Here is a 24,147-nt window from a genome sequence, read left to right as displayed (position 1 = left end):
CGGATCACGAGGTCAGGAAATCAAGACCACGGTGAAACCCTGTCTCTACTAAAAATACAAAAAAAATTAGCCTGGCGTGGTGGCGGGCGCCTGTAGTCCCAGCTACTCGGAGAGGCTGAGGCAGGAGAATGGCGTGAACCCGGGAGGCGGAGCTTGCAGTGAGCCGAGATCGCGCCACTGTACTCCAGCCTGGACGACAGAGCGAGACTCCGTCTCAAAAAAAAAAAAAAGAAACCTAAAGGCACTCTGCCAACCAGATGCAGAACGTAGCCTATTATTTCAAGACCAACTAAAAGAAACAAACAATAGGCTGGATGTGGTGGCTCACACCTGTAATCCTAGCACTTTGGGAGGCCGAGGCGGGCGGATCACGAGGTCAGGAGATCGAGACCATCCTGGCTAACACGGTGAAACCCCGTCTCTACTAAAAATACAAAAAATTAGCCGGGTGTGGTGGCGGGCGCCTGTAGTCCCAGCTACTCAGGAGGCTGAGGCAGGAGAATGGTGTGAACCCGGGAGGTGGAACTTGCAGTGAGCTGAGATTGCGCCACTGCACTCCAGCCTGGGCGACACAGCAAGACTCTGTTTCAAAAAAAAAAAAAAAAAAAAGAAATGAACAATAATAATAATAGAAGCTATGACAGAACAACATAAATCAGAATTAGGGAAGCTCAGACATGAGATGACCAGAGAGCACACATATAAAACACAGCTGACAGCACAGGAAGTAATTAGAAACATAAGAAAAAATTTCAGAAACAAACTAGTTTAGAAGGAAGACTAGAGCAAATAGGCACCACAGAGAGAATAGTAAGAGAAACTGGGATGGAAAGGAGAAAAATAAAATTTACCAAACAGAAACAAAGAGATAAAAAGGATATGACAGAAAATAATAAAGATGGTGGAGAAGACCCAAGCCCTCTGAGTCCCAGAAGAAAAACAAAGCACTGGAAAAGAAATGCTATCAACTATAGCTCAAAACTTTCCTGAAGTGAATGAAGAGTTGAGCCCACATATTGAAAGGACACACCACACACCTGGGAATATTAACCCCAGATGGTCAAGACAATTGGATTGAAAGAAAATGGGAAAAATCCCCAGGGTATTTAGACCCCACTTTCAAATGAATAAATCCAAGCTGTGAAACAAAATCAGAATGGAGTCAGTCTTTTTGATAGCAATAATATACACCGGCAGACAATGCAGTGCAGTGAGCCAAACTGACATTATAAACACATGACAACCAATGAAATCCTATTCCTGTGGGTCCTTCTTGAGTGATATGGTAGAGAATAAGTTTTTGATAACCAAAAAAATCATTGGAGAAGTTATAGCATAAACAGTGTGAGCCTTATTTTGACCTTTAGAACCAAAACTAAACAACAGGAATGAAGAGGACAGAATAACGTGTAGTAATAAAATTTTATGCTCTGATGATGTAGACATAATATAACCATTACAAAACAGGAAGGGGGAAAATGAGAAAAGAATGTGGAAATCAGTATCTTATTTTTTTATTTTTTATTTTTTATTTTTTGGTAGAGACGGAGTCTGGCTCTGTCGCCCAGGCTGGAGTGCAGTGGCGCAATCTCGGCTCACTGCAAGCTCCGCCTCCCGGGTTCACACCATTCTCCTGCCTCAGCCTCTCCGAGTAGCTGGGACTACAGGCGCCCGCCACCACGCCAGGCTAATTTTTTGTATTTTTAGTAGAGACGGGGTTTCACCGTGGTCTCGATCTCCTGACCTTGTGATCTGCCCGCCTCGGCCTCCCAAAGTGCTGGGATTACAAGCGTGAGCCACCGCGCCCGGCTTGTATCTTATTTTTATAAAATATAAATCAACCATTTGTCATAAATACACATTTAATATGACTATAAGGCCTTTAGAATCTCACAAGAACATAGCCATTTATTTAGAAAATAAACTCACATGTTGGAAAATGAAATGTCCAAATCCAGAAGGGTCTGGGGCTGCTGTTGGGTTACCAGGACTGAGGATGGCTGAGCCAAACTCCACACGCCCAGGCTACCAGACTTCTGCCTCTCCCTCACATACTATCGGGCGCCCCTCTTCTACTCCTGCTCTTGCTGCCCCGGGACTGTCTCCTCAGGTCACAGGGGACTCCTTTCCTTTGAAGCTCCTCTCTACCCACCCCAACAACCAATCAGTTCTTTTAATTGGATGGAACCTAGAAATGAAGCATATGTCACAGTGCGGTTTGAGGTTTTGCTAACCTATCCTGGTCCACTCCCGCACCTACAATGAAACTTCCTCCTAAAAGAACCAGTACATGTTATTTCTCTTTTTGATGTTGATATCTGCCCAATGTTAAAGCCTAGGAGGTCTCTGGAAAGCCAGTGTGTAGTCTGCTAGACAGCATTTTGCCATCTAGTACTACAAAAGTGCCACCTAGCAACTGGTCTTATTTAGGGCCATTCCATCCTCACAGTGCCACAGAGAGAAAACAGAGAAGACATCCTGTCTGTGCAGCTCTGTATCAGTGTCCATGTTTACTGAATACAATTTAGTCTTCCTTGTTCTTATTCCTTAAAATTGGTGAACTCTGAATAGTTTTCATTCCAGAAACAAAGTTTTTCTAACTTGGGTGAGCTCTTATTTCTGAGCTTTTCACATTAATAGAAAAATAGTGCCCCAAACTTACTTGTTGTATAATCTACTTTGAACGAGAAATACTCATTTTCAACCCTTTTATTTCATTAATCCAAAAAATATATTGTTATATTTCCTAACCGGCTTTCCTACAATCTGGAACAATAGTTGGCTAAAATAAAATATATAAAACAATCTTTGTGAATATGCTAGACTGCTTAGTGGGGCTAAGGCTAACACATGACTTATGCTCATTTGTTCCAAACAACCACACACCCAAGATCTGTAAATTCCTATTGTTTTGAAAAGCAATGGTTTTAGATATAAATAAATAAATACTTATTTAAAAATGCAACTTGCAATGGTCCCAGATGCACTTTAGGCTTAAATGTTCTCTTGCATTTTCTTCAAATTCCTAAAAATCTCAGTAACAGAATATTAGATTCCAACTCCCTCCTAACCATTAACACCTGGTGCCTAGCACATGGTGGCCTTAAGTCAATACTTACTGAAGAAACTAACAAACAACTAATTCTCTGAACACTGGTCACTCATGTCTATTTTATGATTCAGTCATTTGGAACATTATGCACAACAACACACTTGATTTCTTAAGTATCAGGGTAAGATCTTTCAATGATTTCCTTAAAATAGTCACCTATTGTTTATGGAATGCTGACTATACTGGGCACCTAGTAAAAATTATCTCTAAATTTATAAAAAGTGACGAAGCCCCTGTCATAGCTGCACTGTTATCCCCATTTGGGGTAGTACCCAGCACTAGGGTACTCACTGCACAGCGCAGCCTGGAGCTGAACCCAGGTGTGTGGCTCCAAGGACTCCCCCCTTCCACATCATAACTCCTAAACATAGACACTCTGGTTTCTATCATTAGGTGACCCTGCAAAGCTGTTTCTCAGATAACATTTCAAGTACAATATAGCACGGCACTGATACGGTTTGTTTTGGCTCAGCACCCCTACCCAAATCTCATCTCGAATTGTAATCCCCAAGTGCTGAGAAGGGGCCTGGTGGTAGGTGACTGGATCTTGGGGGCAGCTTTTCCCATGCTGTTCTCATGATAGGGAGTTCTCATGAGATCTGATGGTTTTAAAAGTGGCAGTTTTTCCTGTGTTCTTCTCTCTCCAGCTGCCATGTAAGACATGCCTTGCTTCCCCTTTGCCTTCTGTCATGACTGTAAGTTTCCTGAGGCCTCCTCAGCTATACAGAACTGTAAGTCAATTAAACCTTTTTTGTTTATAAATTACCTGGTCTCAGGTAATATCTTTTTAGCAGTGTGAAAACGGAGTAATACAGGCACACATCACAAAGTACTGCTACATAATGTGGTCTGAAGGCAGGCAGCATTGACATCCCCCAGGAGCTGGTCAGAAAGAGCCTCAGGCTCCAGCTCAGACCTCCCAAATCAGAACCTGCACTTTAACCACATTCCAGGGGATTCACACGCACTTAGAAGCAATGTCTTAGAACATGATGTCTATTCCCTCCAGTTCTTGCTTCTTTTTCTGCTCCTGCATGAGTCACATACAACCCACCCCATCAGTCACACCTCGCATTTAATGAAAGGAAGTGACTGGGCATCTCTAAGGGGAAGGTGAGCATTTTTAGTGTGTTTAGTCTACCCATTTTCCTTAATTCTACTGCCTGTAATATTCAGATACAGAATTCTGGATACCCCGGAAGAGCTCATTATGTACTTTGCTACAGTAACTTGATTATGTACTTTACTACAGTAACTTGATTATGTACTTTGCTACAGTAACTTGATAACTTTCCATTTAGTAATTCCAGACTGTAGTAGCCTCTCCACAACATTTCTATGTTTTTTTAAACTCCAAAAAAGAGAAAACAAAACACCTCTGATGATTCTAAGCTACCCTTCTACCTCTCTACCTTGCTGACTCATTTTCATTGAACAGAAAGAACAAACAAATGCCATCCTTCAATTAACGGCCCTGTCTTTTCTCTCCTGGGCCTCTCTGAATTTCTCTGGAAGTCCCCAGGGTATCCCCAGATGAAGCCAGCCTGACAACTGGATCAACATCACTGCAGTCACAGGTGACACCGGTGTCAGCACAGTGCACACTGCTTCATGGAAAACAGATTTTGTAGATTAAGTTATGAAGGAAAAGCTTTGAGTTACACAGGTCCAATGACAGCATTGCTTTTAGTGAGCAGAACTCTAGAAAAAAACAGTCCAATGTACATTTTCTAGGCTTCAAAATACTTTTGTGATTTCAAAGACCTCTTGAAGCTAAATTCCGTTCCAGATCCCTGCAACACTTATTGCTGCCTACTGAGTGGCAATCCCACACTGGGCAGCTGGGACACAAAGAAGATTAAGATGGGGTTTCCCTTATCAAGAAGCTGGTGGTTCACGAGACCTTCAGAGATCTTAGCAGGTGATTTACCAGGTACACTGGACAGCTCAGCTCCACGGAGGCGGAGCTTCCAGAGGGGTGGTGGGGAAAGGTCTGTGATGAAGCATGAGAATGGCCAAGTGCCTTCCAGTGAGATGGACAGAAGAAGCCATGTGCGAAATGGCAAAGAAACTGAACAAAAAAGAAGACGCATTGTGGGGGAACACCAGAAACCAGCCTGGTTCTGCAGGGAGGGTGTGGCAATACAACAGAGATATGGCTACAAAGGTGGCCTGGCACACTGTGAAGATCAAAAGTTTATGCTTCATCAGGTGGACAGTGGTTTTTAGAAGATTCAGGGACATAACCAAGGGTGTTTTTTGGAGCAGGATAGGAGGGAGCAGGGGGCGGAGGGAGGGGCAGTGAGTGAAGGAAGAATTCACAATAACCCCAGGTATGAATGAGGATAATCTACACACTTCTCACCACTGTCACACACTGTAACATTTTGAGCCATGTGGCCATAGGAGACTTTCACAAAATAAACAGAAAATAAACAGAAATATAAAAGTGCCCCCCTAGCTTGGTGTGAGTGCTTGGAATAAAGGCTGCTATGTTGTGGCGTATCTTTGTCCCTGGCTCACTGAAAGACACTTGCCATGCAGACAGGAAACTCCAAACTCACTGTCAATCATATCAGTGACTCACAGAAAAATATGGGCATGTTAGCAGGTAAAAGATACAATGTTCCAGCCAGGCGCCATTGCTCACGCCTGTAATCCCAGTACTTTGGGAGGCCTAGGCGGGCAGACCACGAGGTCAGGAGATCGAGACCATCCTGGCTAACATGGTGAAACCCCGTCTCTACTAAAAATACAACAACAAAAAATTAGCCAGGCGTGGTGGCAGGCGCCTGTAGTCCCAGCTACTTGGGAGGCTGAGGTGGGAGAATGGCAGGAACCCAGGAGGTGGAGCTTACAGTGAGCTGAGATGGCGCCACTGAACTCCAGCCTGGGCAACAGAGTGAGACTCTGTCTCAAAAAAAAAAGACACGGCTGGGTGCGGCGGCTCACGCTTGTAATCCCAGCACTTTGGGAGGCCGAGACGGGCGAATCACAAGGTCAGGAAATCGAGACCATGGTGAAACTCCGTCTCTACTAAAAATACAAAAAATTAGCCAGGCGTGGTGGCGGGCGCCTGTGGTCCCAGCTACTCGGAGAGGCTGAGGCAGGAGAATGGCGTGAACCCGGGAGGCGGAGCTTGCAGTGAGCCGAGACTGCACCACTGCACTCCAGCCTGGACGACAGAGCGAGACTCCATCTCAAAAAAAAAAAAGACACAATGTTTCATCCAAAATAAGAGGAAAAACAGGCAGATTAAAGGCAAATATAAAAGCTTTCCTCAGTGAATTAGAGTTGAAAAGTATTGGAATAGGTTTCTAAATCCAACTAGCAATCTGAAGGCTCTCAGGACCAGGCCAGGTCCTCACGAGCGGGAACTCGGTTAGGAGGTGCCCACCTGCGTGGACTGCTGCAGGGTGAGCTGGAGCACCCACACCGCCCCACCAAATACTTCAGAGTTCTTTTCTAAAGAAGTTGTGACTTACAAGGTGATTGCTGATGTTTTTCATTTTTTCCACAACACTCTTCATAGTCTTCAAGACTGGTAAATAAATACTCACCTACAAAACCAATGAGAAAAAAGCACAAGTATTAAAAATATTAATATACTCTAGTAATGACAAGGGCTCCATAACTAACTCTGGAACACATGCATGCTCAAAACCTATGGGATACTATTTTACAATTTTCTGAATAAAGTTCTTTTAAAAATATAAGAAAACCAATTCTATTTCACTAACTCAAGGATGCTCAAGCAAAATTAAAGAATAGAATGCCTGCCTCTGGTTACCTCAGCAACCATGTCCCTGTGGGCATTCTTTTGGCTCAAGAAGGAATAGGGCACTTCAGCTGAGATGCCCCTATATTGGTCCAGGGGGAATAAAACTCAGGCAATCAGCAGGAGGCCCTCCTCTAAGGGACATTTACACCTATGATTCAGGGGCCTTTTCCATGCTTTGTGCAAAAACACGGCAGAGAGTCACTGCATCACACCTGAGACTGTTACCAAGAGTGCTCTATAAAACACAGGCTTTTTCAAAATCAGTGTAGGTGCCATCTAGTAAAAGTCAAGTAATTATTTTACCCAGCATATTTCTGTACTTTCTTCTTAAATAAATTGTGAGCAAGAGGAAATGGGCCCTTTGGCATCATCTTTACTTTCAGGGGCTCTAGGGTTAACCATCAGCATGACTGTTAGCCCATGTTATCCCTAAGCCATGAAATTCCTCTCTTCTTGGCTTTCGTGCACATCCAGATATCGCTCCTGACCGGCTGAGGAAAAGATCAAGTCCTGTGAAACCCAAATTGGTGTCTAAGGCCAAGAATACTAATAAATACTAATTGTCCTCCAAAGTATCATTTCAGTTGTGTTTTGTTTTAAGTGATGTAACTGAGCGAGACATTTTCTACATATAGGATGGCATGACATTTCTATCATATGCAACATGTTTTAAGATGCTTTATGTAAATAACAAAAGGCAAATATTCTAATGTTTTCATTAAGTATCCTTTAAAAATAAAATATACTGCAAGACTACAACTAAAATTAGAGAATTCAAGTCATGCCATTTAATGTGGGGTGTACAACAGGACTGCAGGCATCACCTACATCAGCATCTGGGACCACCGGTTCTTGTAAGTCCTTCCACAGTTTCCTAGGAATCACCTTTATGGGGATGTCATGTGTCACAATGCGGCTACTGCTTGACATAGATAACTGCCAAGAAAAGAATTTAAAATATTTTTATGTTGTTAATATTAAGCAACAACAAAACAAACCCAAAGACCCGGGACAAAAAAGTTGAAATACCAAATCTAAGTGGAATGCTGTCAATTTATTCACTCAAAAGCCATTCGACCAATATTGATGGTGCCAATATTTATGGAACAAACTCTGGGTACTTCCAGGAACTGGGAAGTGTGGTGAATAAGACAGAAAGGTCCTTAGTGTTCCAGTGGAACAAACAGATCAATAAAAATGCAAACAAATGAAATTGTATGAAATGCTCATTAGAGCCATGAGAAAGCACACCACAGTGACCAGGCTGAGTGTGGAGGAGTTTCCTTAGACTGAGGAAGTGACATTTCAGATACCACCAAAAGCAGGAGAAGCAGCAGCCATGGGAAGACAAGAACAGGGGACAGGGTTTCAGGCTGGGGAAACAGCACATGTAAAGCCGTGAGGCAGAAAGAAGCAAGACTGCTATGTTGACACAACCAAGAGAAGCCCATTCTTTGGGTATAGGACACCCAGAGTGCTGCAGTTTCTAAACGGTTAAAAGGCAAACTATATTTATTTCTAGGGGCTCCTATGAGACTCACAGACCAAAATATCTTGCACTTTTGGACAAAAAGTATTATACATTACTATCTTGCTTTTCCTTAAGCAATAGAAAAAACATACCAAACTTATACTGTGACATGAAATGCCCTAATTAGCTCTGAGAACTGCCTGACTGCAAAGAGTTGAGAGTTACGAAGAAAAGCTGGGCCAGGTGCGGTGGCTCATGCCTACAATCGCAGCACTTTGGGAGGCCAAGGTAGGTGGATCACTTGAGGTCAGGAGTTTGAGACCAGCCTGGCCAACATGGTGATACCCCGACTCTACTAAAAAAATACAAAAATTAGCTGGGTGTGGTGGTGGGCGCCTATAATCCCAGCTCCTCAGGAGGCTGAGGCATGAGAATCGCTTGAACCTGGGAGATGGAAGTTGCAGTGAGCTGAGATAGCGCCACTGCACTCTAGCCTGGGTGACAGGGAGAGACTCAGTCTTAAAAAAAAAAAGGAAATACGAACCTCATTCTATGAGTAGGAAGAGCAACTCTGGGTTGTATGTGTGCGCATGAGTTTGTGTATTTGTGTGTTTGGAGGACAGCTGTGCACTAAATTCATGTGGCAGTAGCATATAAAACATACGTGTACTGAAGAATGAGGGGCCATTTAAAGGTTATTACAGCAGATGAGGCAGGGTGGGAGTGGGGAGAAAACATGTCAAAGGTGAAAATGGATAGAAACCATGATTTCTAGACAAGCTGACAATACCACTACAAGAAACAGAGAGGCTGGAAGTTTTATGGCTTGGAAAAAGCAGCATTCTAGCTGAATGCATATGATAACAACACAATTTTAAAATGAGGAAGAACTGACTCTAATGCAAAATATAGTTATCGACCAGATCTTTAAATTTAAATAAACCAAATAGCTTTCAACAACATTTATTGTTAAAAAGGCTAGGCTAACTATGGCTATTTCTTCGAGGCCAAGACTTCTGTGGGAAATTTCAGAAACCCTGACTCTCCTACTCACCAGCTCCACGGAGACCGTGAGGCAGGGAAAGTGTTTATTAGTCAGTTTGATTTTCAAAGCCCTGGCATTCTGGGCAGTCTTCAAGGCTCGAGATAAGTTTTCCGATGTTAGCTCTAAATAAATCTCATTGTTTTCTGCAGAGACACCCTCCATTTGAAATTCGGTGAAGAAGTTCTCCTGAGGGAAAAAAATGGGGGATGAGGGAAGGCATTTGTGATCTTTCCAGTGACAATCTGCAGAGTGTGCGGGCCTCTCAGAAGCTTTTGCTCACCTGTTCCAGCTCACACCACATGCTCACCCCTCCATTAGCCAGCTTGTCACAAAGGATGAAGTTAAGCTTATCAGGGCTGATGCGGAGGGTGCAGGTTTTGGCAAGCTTGGCTATCATGTTACTGATTCCTAAAGCAGGGGTTAAAATAAAGAATTACTAAAATGTACATCGCGTATCCTAGAGACAAACTTATTTCGCAGAATTTCTTGTTCATCAACTTCCGGTGGAAAAATAACCACTTAACGTTGGTATCACACTGGAAAGTACTTTAATACCCCTGATGTCATGCAATTCTCACAACAAACTCGGGGAGATGTACAGCACACATCATCAGTGTTCAAATAAGAAAACAGGCACCTACCAGTCATTCATTCATTCAACATGGATTTATTGACTACTGGGTACTGCAATACAGAGTTAAATGCAAGGTTAGGCACTGTCAGGGTGGAGGGACGAATGGGGCCTTGAAGGAATGTCAATGCCTGATAAAGCCCTCTATGGGAGCAGTGGCCGCTTTTTTTTTAAAGCCACGTGATCGGAATCCAGTTTCAGAATCGTCCCTTGAAAGCCGCCTTCATCCCCACAAGTGCCCTCCGACCCGACCCGCGCCCTCCCGGCCCCATCCTCCCGCGGCCTACACCAGCACCCCCATCCCGGCCCCATCCTCCCGCGGCCTACACCAGCACCCCCATCCCGGCCCCATCCTCCCGCAGCCCCTGCCAGCGCCCATCCCCGTTCTGATCCTCCTGCGCGGTCCCCACCGCGCGCTCACTGCTTCCTTCCGTTCCTCCCTCGCTCCCCTCCGGCCTCCCTGCTCACGTGTGAAGTGGTTCAGACAGGCCCCGTCCACGATCTTGGCCCGAAACTTCATGGCCGCGCCTGGCGCAGCGGCGGCGGGCCCCTGTGGGTAACAGACAAGCGTCGCGCCCTGAGTGTCTCCGCCCGGAAACACGGCGGCGCGCACAGTGGTTCCTCCCGGCTCGGTCTACGCGGCTCTTACCAGGGTTGCCTCCGGGCCACGCCCCAGGGGAGGTGGGGCCAGGGGGTCATGCCCCAGAAGAGGTGGGGTCACGGGTCAAGGATCACAGGTCACGCCCCGGGGCAGGTGGAGTACCAGTCTCCAGGTATGCCTCCGCGCTACCGGGTAATGGTGGGATCTACTTTTAGTGAGGCGGAGGCTTCAAGCTCGAGATTTGGGGAGGTGGTTCTGAGAATTCACGTTTTGAAAGAATTTTATTTTATTTTTTATTTTTTTTATTTTTATTTTTTTTGAGACGGAGTCTCGCTCTGTCACCCAGGCTGGAGTGCAGTGGCGCGATCTCGGCTCACTGCAAGCTCCGCCTCCCGGGTTCACGCCATTCTCCTGCCTCAGCCTCTCCAAGTAGCTGGGACTACAGGCGCCCGCCACCTCGCCCGGCTAATTTTTTGTATTTTTAGTAGAGACGGGGTTTCACCATGGTCTCGATCTCCTGACCTCGTGATCCGCCCGCCTCGGCCTCCCAAAGTGCTGGGATTACAAGCGTGAGCCACCGCGCCCGGCAAGAATTTTATGACACCTATTTCAAGTGTTATTTTAAAATATCCAAATAAAATTAATCGTTTATAAAGGTTAAACAATATTATCTTAAATATACCTCTCTAAGGTAGAGCAGCTTTAAACCCTCCAGCCTCAGATGACGGTACCGGTACTTTGGTATTGAAGCATCTTGGTTGATTAAGGTTCTGAAAATTGTTTCAAATGACTTCTAAAAAAATTGAACATATTACTGGCTAGTTGGTAAAGACGGGATGCTTAAAGAACACTGACATTAAGTGATAATTCTGCAGTTTGCCTCAAGACGAACTTTATTAAATCCGATAAAATTCTTATTAGCATAAATAATGTCATGATTTTTTTAAAGGAAAGAAATTTTAAAGGGGGAAATGAAGCAACAATTGTATCTAATTTGGTTTTTCAAAGACTAAATAAAGATTATCTGTGTTAACAATTGTTATTTTTATTGTCCTTTGCAAATAGGAGACTAGAACCTTGTCTTAAACTTGACACATAGAATCGAGATAATGATAATGCAGATGATGATGAAGATGATGATTTTGAGAGGGAGTCTGGCTCTGTCACCCTAGCTGGAGTGCAATGGCGTGATCTCGGCCCACTGCAACCTCCACCTCCCGGGTTCGAGGGATTCTCCTGCCTCAGCTTCCCGAGTAGTTGGGATTACAGGCACAAGCTACCATGCCCGGCTAATTTTTGTATTATTAGTAGAGACGGAGTTTCACCATGTTGGCCAGGCTGGTCTTGAACTCTTGACCTCAGGTGATCTGCCCACCTTGGCCTCCCAAAGTTCTGGGATTATAGGCATGAGCCACCACGCCAGGCCCAGATTATTTTCAAAGACACATGCACACGTATGTTTATTGTGGCACTATTCACAATAGCAAAGACTTGGAACCACCCCAAATGTCCATCAATAATAGACTGGATAAGGAAAATGTGGCACATATATACTGTGGAATACTATGCAGCCATAAAAAAGGATGAGTTCATATCCTTTGCAGGGACATCGATGTAGCTGGAAACCATCATTCTCAGCAAAATATCACAAGGACGGAAAACCAAACACCGCATGTTCTCACTCATAAGTGGGAGTTGAACAATGAGAACACATGGACACAGGGAGGGGAACATCACACACTGGGGTCTGTTGGGGGGTGGAGGCCTGGGGGAGGGATAGCGTTAGGAGAAATACCTAATGTAAATGATGAGTTGATGGGTGCAGCAAACCAACATGGCACATGTATACCTATGTAACAAACCTGCACGTTATGCACATGTACCCTAGAACTTAAAGTATAATAATAAAAAGGTGCAAAATACAAAAATTGCAGTTTTTGCCTATTTTAAGACTATAATATGAAGCAAAATTCTAATCTTCATTGTCACATGCGAGTGTTTGCTAAACCAAACTTAATAGATCACTTTCAAAGTTATGCCAACAGGCAGGGCAGGGTGGCTCTCTCCTGTAATCCCAGCATTCTGGGAGGCCAAGGTGGGTGGATCATCTGAGGTCGGGAGTTTGAGATCAGCCTGGCCAACATGATGAAACCCCATCTCTACTAAAAATACAAAAATTAGCCCAGCGTGATAGCTTGTGCCTGTAATCCCAACTACTCAGGAATCTGAGGCAGGAGAATCAGGTGAACCCAGGAGGCAGAGATTTCAGTGAACCGAGATCTGCCACTGCACTCCAGCCTGGGCAACAGAGCAAGATTCCGTCTCAAAAAAAAAAAAAAAAAGTTATGCCAACATTTTTTATTTGCCCTATATGATCTGCAGGAAAAAGCATGTTTTTTAATTTCCTCATGAATGAGTTTTGAAGAATTGAGCATCACATTAAATAAAGTGGCTGCTAGTAGATAAATGAATATAATTAAAGAATGTATCTAAATAAACTTTGTAAACAATGTTTTGTAACATCTTGATCTTTACTGTAAATTGCTTAATTTTATGTCATAAAAACTGATAAAGCAATTTTTTAAACTTCCTAAGAAGATGTGATATGATACATTCTGCATGGACAAAAGCCCAAATAATATAGGAATTTGACTCAAGAAATAGAAAATAAAGCTGCAATTATCTTTTCTTGGAAGAAGAAAGGAATCTTTTATGTGCTTTTGCAGTTTTCTTAAACAGGTTTAGCTAATTAATTCATTAACTTCAGAATTGACAATTAAATATATTGACACCACTTCTCTACTTTCCAAATGATTTTGAGGCAAGGAATGTGATCTCTAGAGATTTCTAGGAGCCCCGTGTACCACTGAGTTTTCTAATGCAATGTATATTCATGTTCTCGTCTAGCTACAGTAAATTGCCTTCTGACTTAAGAACTGCCAAATGTCAGGGATTAGTAATTCAGTCACACAATGATTTGGGAAACAGTGTTGACGCTGTTCGTTAAGTTTGTTTAGTGGGGAGGTAAATGCCTTAATCTTGTCTTAGAAACTGAAATAAACAGTGGTGCAAATAAAATGTTATTCAGGATGCATATAGTTGGAAGTAAGGGAAAACCTCTCTACAGCTGCAGATGGTAAACTCTGTCTAGGTAAGTATTTGTCCAGTCTCTTTCAGGTACTTACTCATCTTCTCTAGTCCCTGGGGGAAGAGACAGCAATTTGCAGCCCTGTCGTTAGCAGTTAATGTCGGAAAAATTCCCCAAGGGAAACAACGTGACTAGCTCAGATGTTATGCATCAAATTTGAAAGGCAGTATTTGTCTTCTTTTCTTAACTTGAGAAACTGCAAAATAAAGGAAAGCATACCCTAGAGGTGGCATGAGTGAATGTCTTTTGAGAATTGTACTTGTTCTAAGAGATGGGTTTTTGCTTAAGCAGCTCTTCAAAGACTCTTCTCTTTTAGGTGTCAAAAAAATTCTTCAATAAATTCCATAGATACGTTTTTAAATGAACATTTGTGGAGCACATGAGAAGTGTCAGGCATGGTGGTGAGTGATGGGGATTAAGAAAGGGGACCAGATCCCACTCAAGAGGAGGGTGATCAACATTTGTTGGATGCCTTTAAAGCACTATTTAAATATTATTGATCAGTAGGGTGAGACAGATAGCTCTCATTTTATAGCACTCTGCACTGATATCATCACTTAGATAATATAAACACCCATAAAATAAGCATGATTATTCCCATTTTATTTTATTTTATTTTAGATGGAGTCTTGCTCTTGTCGCCCAAGCTGGAGTGCAATGGTGCAATCTCGGCTCACTGCAACCTCTGAGTCCCGGGTTCAAGCGATTCTCTTGCCTCAGCCTCCCGAGTAGCTGGGATTACAGGCACCTGCCACCACACCCAGACCATTTTTTGTATTTTTAGTAGAGATGGGGTTTCACTACGTTGGCCAGGCTGGTCTCAAACTCATGACATCAGGTGAGCTGCCTGCTTCAGCCTCCCGAAGTGCTGGGATTACAGGTGTGAGCCACCGTGCTCGGCCTATTATTCCCATTTTAAAGATGGGGACAGATAGAATTGGCAATGTTGGCCATGGCATGCCCTACCTCACACTCTTGATGAGAATCTGCATCACTGAATTGCTGATTGTCCAGTGACCCACATGCTCCTGCTGACTGGACCAGCTCTATTTACACTTGACCTTCAGGAAAACAATTGATAGTGTGGAAATAAATGAAGACCAACCAAATGGAACAGGCAAAGCCTATTTATTCAGAGTCAGCCATCATCACTTGCATTTTGACAGAGACTCAAAGGCAGGCAGAGAAGTAGGAATGCTTTATAGTGAAAAAGGAAGGAGAGTATAGCAAAGTAACAGAAGAGATTACAGAGCATGTTTATTTATTTATTTATTTATTTATTTATTTTATTTATTTATTTTTTTGAGACGGAGTCTTGCTCTGTCACCCAGGCTGGAGTGCAGTGGCGCAATCTCGGCTCACTGCAAGCTCCGCCTCCCGGGTTCACGCCATTCTCCTGCCTCAGCCTCTCCGAGTAGCTGGGACTACAGGCGCCCGCCACCGCGCCCGGCTAATTTTTTGTATTTTTAGTAGAGACGGGGTTTCACCGTGGTCTCGATCTCCTGACCTCGTGATCCGCCCGCCTCGGCCTCCCAAAGTGCTGGGATTACAAGCGTGAGCCACCGCGCCCGGCCAGAGCATGTTTATTTACCAGCTAAAACTAAAGTGGCAAAGGAAGGAGAGATTCATCCCTACCCTTCTGCACCCCCTTATTTCCTCCTGGGAAATATTGCTGATGAATAACATTTTATATATGGCATTTTGCACATGGTAAGTTTTTCAGTCAAAGGATATATTCATCTCAATTTTTATAGATAGGCCAAGTTCCCTCCATAAATGTTATACCTATTTGCATTTCTTCCAGCAACGTGTGAGAGATCCTGTTTCCCCAAAGCCTTGGAATAAAAACATCATCAAACTTTTGGATCTTTCTAATTTCATCAGTGAAACATGGTACAGTATAATTTTTGCCATTTTTCTTAAGTAAATAAGCTTGAATATCTTTCATGTGTGTCTCTAGGTGATCTGTTTACTGGCCATTTTTCTATTGGGTTATTGATATTATAATTGCTTTCTTGGGACTGTGTATATATTGGAAAGATTGGTCCTTATAATGTCAATTGTGAATATTTTGTCCATTTTAAGTTTTGTTGGCCATGCAGAGGTTCTTGATTTTTATATAGCAGAATTTTTTTTCTTTTGTGGCTTCTAAATTTTGCGTCATATTTAGAAAGACCTTCCTCTATTCAATACCATACAGGAATTATCCCAAGTTTCCTTGTTAATATTTTTATGGTTTTATTACCTACTTGTGTATATTTTACCATATTGGGAGTTTGTCATATTGTAAAGTGAGAAATATGGATGGAATTTTATTTTCTTAATGACTGGATAGTTGTCCCAAGCCATTTGTTTTTTTCCCTCATACTCTTTTGAGATGCTACCATTATCATACACCCAACTTCCACATACATGTAAATATATTTTTGGACTTGTTTGTCTGTTGTTGGGAACAGGCCCCCCAAAATCTGGCCATAAAGTGGCCCCCAAAACTGGCCGTAAACAAAACCTCTGCAGCACTGTGACACATACCTGATGGCCATAACACCCACGCTGGAAGGTGGTGGGCTTACTGGAATGAGGGCAAGGAACACCTGGCCCGCCCAGGGCGGAAAACTGCTTAAAGGCATTCTTAAGCCACAAACAATAGCATGAGCTATCTGTGCCTTAAGCACATGCTCCTGCTGCAGTTAACTAGCCTAACCTATTCCTTTAATTCAGCCCATCCCTTCGTTCCCCATAAGGCATAGTTTAGTTAATTTAAACTAATTTAGTTTAGTTTAGTTAGTTAATTTAAGATCTATAGAAACAATGCTAATGACTGGCTTGCTGTTAATAAATAACGTTGGTAAATCTCTGTTCAGGGCTCTCAGCTCTGAAGGCTGTGAGACCCCTGATTTCCCACTTCACACCTCTATATTTCTGTGTGTGTGTCTTTAATTCCTCTAGCGCCACTGGGTTAGGGTCTCCTCGACCAAGCTGGTCTCAGCAGTCTGTTCCATTGGTCTATCTGTTTGCCAGTATCATACAGTTTTAACTATTGCTTTATACCTATGTCATAGAGCTATTTCTTTTTGTTGATTTTTTTTTTCAGAGATTTTCTGGCTGTCCTTTTGCTAAGTTTATATTTCCATATGAACTTTAGAATCAATTTTATTTAAAACATACCCCCCTTTGGGTTTTTAAATATATGTACGTGTCTTAATTTTTAAAAAACTTTTTAATTGAAAATATCAAACATTTATAAATCTAGACAGAATAATATAATGAAGCTCCATGGACTGGCAGCATTCAACTTCAATGATCATTTCATGGCCAATCTTCTTCATGAATTTTCTTTTTTTTTTTTTTTTTTGAGACAGAGTCTCGCTGTCGCCCAGGCTGGAGTGCAGTGGCGCGATCTCGGCTCACTGCAAGCTCCGCCTCCCAGGTTCACGCCATTCTCTTGCCTCAGCCTCCCGAGTAGCTGGGACTATAGGCACCCGCCACCTCACCCGGCTAATTTTTTGTATTTTTAGTAGAGATGGGGTTTCACTGTGTTAGCCAGGATGGTCTCGATCTCCTGACCTCGTGATCCGCCCGCCTCGGCCTCCCATAGTGCTGGGATTACAGGCGTGAGCCACCACGCCCGGCCTTTCATGAATTTTCTTATCAATTTCTTCCTCTTATGTTATTATGGAAAAGATCCCACATATATCATTTCAACTTTAAATATTTAAATATGGAAATAAAAAGTTAAGATTTCTTTTTAAAGCATCATTGTAGTACCATTATCATACAGACACCTATAATTTATTTTTTTCAGTCAGGGTCTTGCTCTGCCTCCCAGGTAGGAGTGCAGTGATCATGGCTCACTGCAGCCTCAAATTCTTGGGCTCAAGTGATCCTCCCACCTCAGCCTCCCAAGTAGCTGGAACTGCAGGTGTGCACTGCCATGCCCAGCTAATTTTTTTATTTTTAATAGAGACAGGGTCTCACTATGTCGCCCAGGCTCATCTTGAACTCCTGGAGTCAAGCAGTCCTTCTACCTTGGCCTCCCAAAGTGCTGAGACTATAAGCGTGAGCCACCATGCCCAGCCCAAATTATTTTTTTAACAATAATTATTTAATATCTCATAACTCTCCCATAAATACCATATTTTTCTGCTTTTTTTTTTTTTTTGAGACGGAGTCTGGCTGTCACCCAGGCTGGAGTGCAGTGGCGCGATCTCGGCTCACTGCAGGCTCTGCCCCCCGGGGTTCACACCATTCTCCTGCCTCAGCCTCCCGAGTAGCTGGGACTACAGGTGTCTGCCACCTCACCCGGCTAATTTTTTTGTATTTTTAGTAGAGATGGGGTTTCACTGTGTTAGCCAGGATGGTTTCGATCTCCTGACCTTGTGATCCACCCGCCTCGGCCTCCCAAAGTGCTGGGATTACAGGCTTGAGCCACCGCACCCAGCCAGACATTTTTCTGCTTTTTAACTGAGATCAAGTTACATTTATAAATTAACTTAGAACTGACATCTTTACAGTTGAGTTTTCCCATTGAAGGATACAGTATGTGGTATATCTATTTTTCCATTTATTTTACTGAAGTCTTCTTTTTTTTTTCCAGACAGGGTCACCCAGGCTGGAGTGTAGTCGCTCGAACACAGCTTACTTGAAGCTTCAACCTCCCGGGCTCAAGTGATCCTCCCAACTGTCTCCTGAGTAGCTGCAACTAAAGGCATGTGCCAAGACGTCTGGCTAATTTTTAAATTTTTTGTAGGGATGGGGTCTTGCTGTGTTGCCCAGACTGGTCTCAAACTCCTGGGCTCAAGTGATCCCACAACCCTTGGCCTCCCAAAGTGCTAAGATTACAGTTGTGAGCCACTGCGCCTGGCCTTAAGTTTTCTTTTAGTCATTCACTGCTGTTTGGGATTTTTTTCACACAGATATTTTACTTTTTTATTTGATGTTTATTATCTAAAGATAATAATGGATTTTGTAAGTTATGCCCTGTAACTGGTTGTTGTTTTTATTTATCAATGATATTGATTTATATGTGAGAATTTTGCATCCACTAACTTACAACAGTTTTTCCTTGTTTCTAATTCTTTTGAAATAGACTCTATTGCATTTCAAGGAATTCATCAAATTATCTGCAAATGGTCATGGTCTGAACTCCTCACTAATTTTTACCTCTAATTTAAAAATTACTGGTTTCCTATCTAATTGCACTGACCAGTGCCTCCAGATCAGCACTAAATGATAGTAGTGATAGTGGACATCCATGCCTGGTGTAAATAAATGAGTCAGTGAAGGCAAAGATGCTATTATGGGAAAGACTGATGATGAGACTATCTTCTTCTAAATACAAAATGAGTTTTCAATGCTCTAATAACATGAAGCATCCTTAAAGACTAAACTTTGGCAAGGATATTTAATTTACTTCCTTATTTTTTATTAGTAAAATTCATTTACTTTTTACAGGCAAGTATGAACCACTTTGAGGTTTTCTTCCCACTCCCAATTCTCAGTTCCTGTGGGTGTGGTATCATCTAAGAGAATAAGCACTCTTGAATATTCTGGACATGTGGCATGGCCTTCTGCACCAACTCTTCTAGTTGTGCTTGCCTGGTGTGCCGTGGACCCTGAATCGATATAAACAAGTATACTTCGGGTGTCCCCAGTTGCTAAAGATATTAAGTTTCACACATAATAAATATTCAGAAACTGCATGCTGAAAATAAAGAAAAGAAAATCAATGCCTTATAACGAAATTCATCTCAAAGAATCCCAATGAATACTGATATAATTTTAAATTATATACTTTTTTTTTTCGAGATAGGATCTGGCTGTGTCACAGAGGCTGGAATGCAGTGGCATGATCATGGCTCATTGCCACCTCTACCTCCTGGGCTCAAGCCATCCTCCCAGCTCAGACCCCCAAGTAGCTGGAACTACAGGCACACGCCATCGCACCTAGCTAATTTATTAATTTTTTTTTTTTTTTTTTTGAGACAGAGTCTTGCTCTGTCGCCCAGGCTGGAGTGCAGTGGCGCAATCTCGGCTCACTGCAAGCTCCGCCTCCTGGGTTCACGCCATTCTCCTGCCTCAGCCTCTCCGAGTAGCTGGGATTACAGGTGCCCGCCACCACGCCCGGCTAATTTTTTGTATTTTTAGTAGAGACGGGGTTTCACCGTGGTCTGGATCTCCTGACCTCGTGATCCACCCGCCTCAGCCTCCCAAAGTGCTGGGATTACAAGCATGAGCCACCGCGCCCAGCCCTAATTTATTAATTTTTTGTAGAGACAGGGTTTTGCCATGTTGCCCAGGCTGGTCTTGAACTCCAGGGCTCAAGCAATTTACCTGCCTCGGCCTCCAAAAGTGATGGGATTACGGGTGTGAGCCACCATGCCTGGCCTATATACTTTTTCTTTTCTAACATAACTATTTTCAAATATCAGTCTAATGAATGAGAAAATGAGCTACTGGAATAAAGAGCTTATGAAAAGATAAGTAGAGGGAGAGGAGGATAATATGGCGGCCAAGTGACCTCTCTGTTCCACTGTTTCTCCCCTCCACACTCCTTGCTGGCTGTGCCGAGGAGCAGGGGCGAGAGGGCTTGTTGTCTAAAAACCAGAACTATGAAGTCAACTCTAAGAACAGATAATATGAGCCCAAATGCATATGAATACATAATCAAATATGAAGCTCTACGAATATGCTCATTTCTAACATATATGTATTGTTTTATCTTTATTTCCTCACTATTTGGCCAAAAAGTGTCATAAAACACTTGTTTTTACATGACATCAAATGTCTTCTACATCTCTTCAGTTACTCCCTGTGGCTAATTAAAAAAATGAGGATATATTTCATATGCCTTAGTGAGTTTCAGGGGATTTATAAGCTAACAGTTGATATTTTCCCCCACTGGGTTAGGAGTTTTACTTGTATTATCTGACATTAAATCTTTATCCTCTCTTCCTTTGAGCTTCTCTCTGCCTCTGTCCACTTCATATTGTACCATCATCTTCCTTCCCTATACTCAAGCAAGGTGAGGTAGTAACTATTACACTTAATAGTATTCAGGGAATGGAATAGTTAAGAAAAAAGCAAGAAATTAAATATGTATATTATAAAGAAGTGATAGCAGATGAGGAAGAATTTGACTTAGAAACTGCTTTTGCATTTGTCTGTCTTTTGCATTAAAATCCTTGTAAGCACTTGGAGCTAAGAATTGAAGATCAGATAAACCTTGTGTAACTCACGCTTTTGTCATAATTATTCTCGTACGTCACTTTACATGAAGCAATCCCAACAAATTTCTCCCAGTGATAGAGCTACTCATATCATTTCCCAGGGCACACATTACCTGGAGTTCAAATGTTTGAATGGTGGTTCCTGTTTTGTTATATATAAACTGACCTAGGAAAATTTCTTCTCCTTCACATTTTTTTGTGATGCCCTATTAAGAAAGCAACAGATATAGAGATTGTAATGAATGGATGCAGTTGTGTTTTCAAAAAGAACCAACAATTCACCAGATATCTCTATGTGTCCACCAGGGGCACAGTGCTGTGATCATGCCAGTACTTACCTATACACCCAGAGGGCATTTAACAAGGGGTCAATGAGGCCAAAGGCTGATCATGGGACTGACTAGAAGGCTGGAGGATGGATGGATACATAGATAGAGAGATAGATAGATCCATAGATAGTTAGAAGACAGATGAAAGATAGATGACTGATAGATAAACAGCTGATAGATGAAAGACAGATACATACATGTAGAGCAAATCCCAACATTAACTTTGGCCTGATAACTACATTTGCAATAAGCATACTTTGAATAAAATAAAAATGGGTCGCCATATTGAACTGATGTTTACCAAAATGAGATAAACATAAGCCAATTGCCACATTTTGATCACACAAATAATTTCCTCTGAAAAGTAAGCTCCTGTTGACTGACAAAAACACTGATTTTTTCTTTGTATGCAATTTCTCTTGTGCTTTTTGTTCTTCTCTACCCTTCAAATTGAAGATTTGTGAGAGGAGAATGCAGTAGGGCAAACTAATTTATTTTGTGAATCTAAAGTTTATTGTTAGTTTCCTTAAATTATAGTAACACAGCAAAATACAGAGTACATTTGTTAAATCATTTTACAATAAAAATATTAATATCAAACTATAACATTTTTATTAAAAGAGTTGGATACATCATGGTTACATAATGTACTCACAATTATATATGTATGTGGGGAAAGAAAGAGAGATCAGACTGTTGCTGTCTCTATGTAGAAAGAAGTAGGCATAAGAGACTCCATTTTGTTCTGTACTAAGAAAAATTCTTCTGCCTTGAGATGCTGTTAGTTTGTAACCCTACCCCAACCCTGTGCTCGCTGAAACATGTGCTGTGTCAACTCAAGGTTAAATGGATTAAGGGCTATGCAGGATGTGCTTTGTTAAACAAATGCTTGAAGGCAGCATGCTTGTTAAAAGTCATCACCACTCCCTACTCTCAAGTACCCAGGGACACAAAACACTTCGGAAGACCACAGGGACCTCTGCCTAGAAGAGCCAGGTATTGTCCAAGGTTTCTCCCCATGTGATAGTCTGAAATATGGCCTCGTGGGAAGGGAAAGACCTGACCGTCCCCTAGTCCGACACCCGTAAAGGGTCTGTGCTGAGGAGGATTAGTAAAAGAGGAAGGCCTCTTTGCAGCTGAGATCAGAGGAAGGCATCTGTCTCCTGCTCGTCCCTGGGCAATGGAATGTCTCGGTGTAAAACCCGATTGCATATCCCATCTACTGAGATAGGAGAAAACCGCCTTAGGGCTGGAGGTGAGACATGCTCGCAGCAATACTGCTCTTGAAGGCATTGAGATGTTTATGTATATGCACATCAAAAGCACAGCACTTTTTTCTTTACCTTATGATGTGGAGACATTTGTTCATATGTTTTCCTGCTGACCCTCTCAACACTAATACCCTATTGTCCTGCCACATCCCCCTCTCCGAGAAACACCCGATAATGATCAATAAATACTCAGGGAACTCACAGACCGGTGCTGGCGCGTGTCCTCTGTATGCTGAGTGCCAGCCAGTCCCCTGGGCCCACTTTTCTTTCCCTATACTTTGTGTCTGTGTCTCTTTCTTTTCTCAAGTCTCTCGTTCCACCTGACAAGAAATGCCCACAGGTGTGGAGGGGCAGGCCGCCCCTTCATATGTATACATGGCTCAAGCCTCGTATATTCTCTTTAGCTTAAGACAGGAGTGCTAGTTTTATTTCTACCTCCTTTATTACCTTGTTGGGTTTTTTTAAGAAACAGGATCTGGCCGGGCGCGGTGGCTCACGCTTGTAATCCCAGCACTTTGGGAGGCCGAGGCGGGCGGATCACGAGGTCAGGAGATCGAGACCACGGTGAAACCCCGTCTCTACTAAAAATACAAAAAAATTAGCCGGGCGCGGTGGCGGGCGCCTGTAGTCCCAGCTACTCAGAGAGGCTGAGGCAGGAGAATGGCGTGAACCCGGGAGGCGGAGCTTGCAGTGAGCCGAGATTGCGCCACTGCACTCCAGCCTGGGCGACAGAGCGAGACTCCGTCTCAAAAAAAAAAAAAAAAAGAAAAAAAAGAAACAGGATCTGGTGGAATACTATGCAGACATAAAAAAGAACAAGATCGTGTCCTTTGCAGGGACATGGATGGAGCTGGAGGCCATTATCCATAGCAAACTAACACAGGAACAGAAAAACAAATACTCTATGTCCTCACTTATAAGTGGGAGCTAAATAATGAGAACACATGAACAGAAAGGGGAGCAACAGACACTGAGATCTACTTGAGGGTGGGGGGTGGGAGAGGGAGAGGAGCAGAGAAATACCTGTTGGGTATTACTACTTACTGCCTATATAACAAACCTGCGGCCGGGCGCGGTGGCTCACGCTTGTAATCCCAGCACTTTGGGAGGCCGAGGCGGGCGGATCACGAGGTCAGGAGATCGAGACCACGGTGAAACCCCGTCTCTACTAAAAATACAAAAAAATTAGCCGGGCGTGGTGGCAGGCGCCTGTAGTCCCAGCTACTCGGAGAGGCTGAGGCAGGAGAATGGCGTGAACCCGGGAGGCGGAGCTTGCAGTGAGCCGAGATTGCGCCACTGCACTCCAGCCTGGGCGACAGAGCGAGACTCCGTCTCAAAAAAAAAAAAAAAAAGAAAAAAAAGAAACAGGATCTGGTGGAATACTATGCAGACATAAAAAAGAACAAGATCGTGTCCTTTGCAGGGACATGGATGGAGCTGGAGGCCATTATCCATAGCAAACTAACACAGGAACAGAAAAACAAATACTCTATGTCCTCACTTATAAGTGGGAGCTAAATAATGAGAAC

At 42.9% G+C, this 24,147-nt stretch overlaps 1 protein-coding gene across 2 annotated transcripts in view; it reads right to left on the bottom strand.

Moving 5' to 3' along the window:
- SUN3 (Sad1 and UNC84 domain containing 3) overlaps positions 1 to 24,147 on the bottom strand; it is a 67,727-nt gene that overhangs the window by 5,254 nt on the left and 38,326 nt on the right. The window contains exons 10-15 of one of the 2 annotated variants that reach the window (XM_058444951.1): positions 21,132 to 21,224; positions 10,509 to 10,590; positions 9,690 to 9,817; positions 9,419 to 9,595; positions 7,722 to 7,829; positions 6,598 to 6,672 (exon numbers count right to left, since the gene is read on the bottom strand). In XM_058444951.1, the coding sequence (XP_058300934.1) occupies positions 6,598 to 6,672; positions 7,722 to 7,829; positions 9,419 to 9,595; positions 9,690 to 9,817; positions 10,509 to 10,590; positions 21,132 to 21,224 (663 nt within the window). Of the gene's footprint in view, positions 1 to 6,597; positions 6,673 to 7,721; positions 7,830 to 9,418; positions 9,596 to 9,689; positions 9,818 to 10,508; positions 10,591 to 19,245; positions 19,494 to 21,131; positions 21,225 to 24,147 lie in introns of those variants that run through there. The other variant, XM_058444956.1, reaches the window with a different exon arrangement.

This window comes from Hylobates moloch, unplaced genomic scaffold (genome assembly GCF_009828535.3).
Source record: "Hylobates moloch isolate HMO894 unplaced genomic scaffold, HMol_V3 SCAFFOLD_1, whole genome shotgun sequence".
NCBI lineage: Eukaryota > Metazoa > Chordata > Mammalia > Primates > Hylobatidae > Hylobates > Hylobates moloch.
This window is presented reverse-complemented; position numbering and strand designations above follow the sequence as displayed.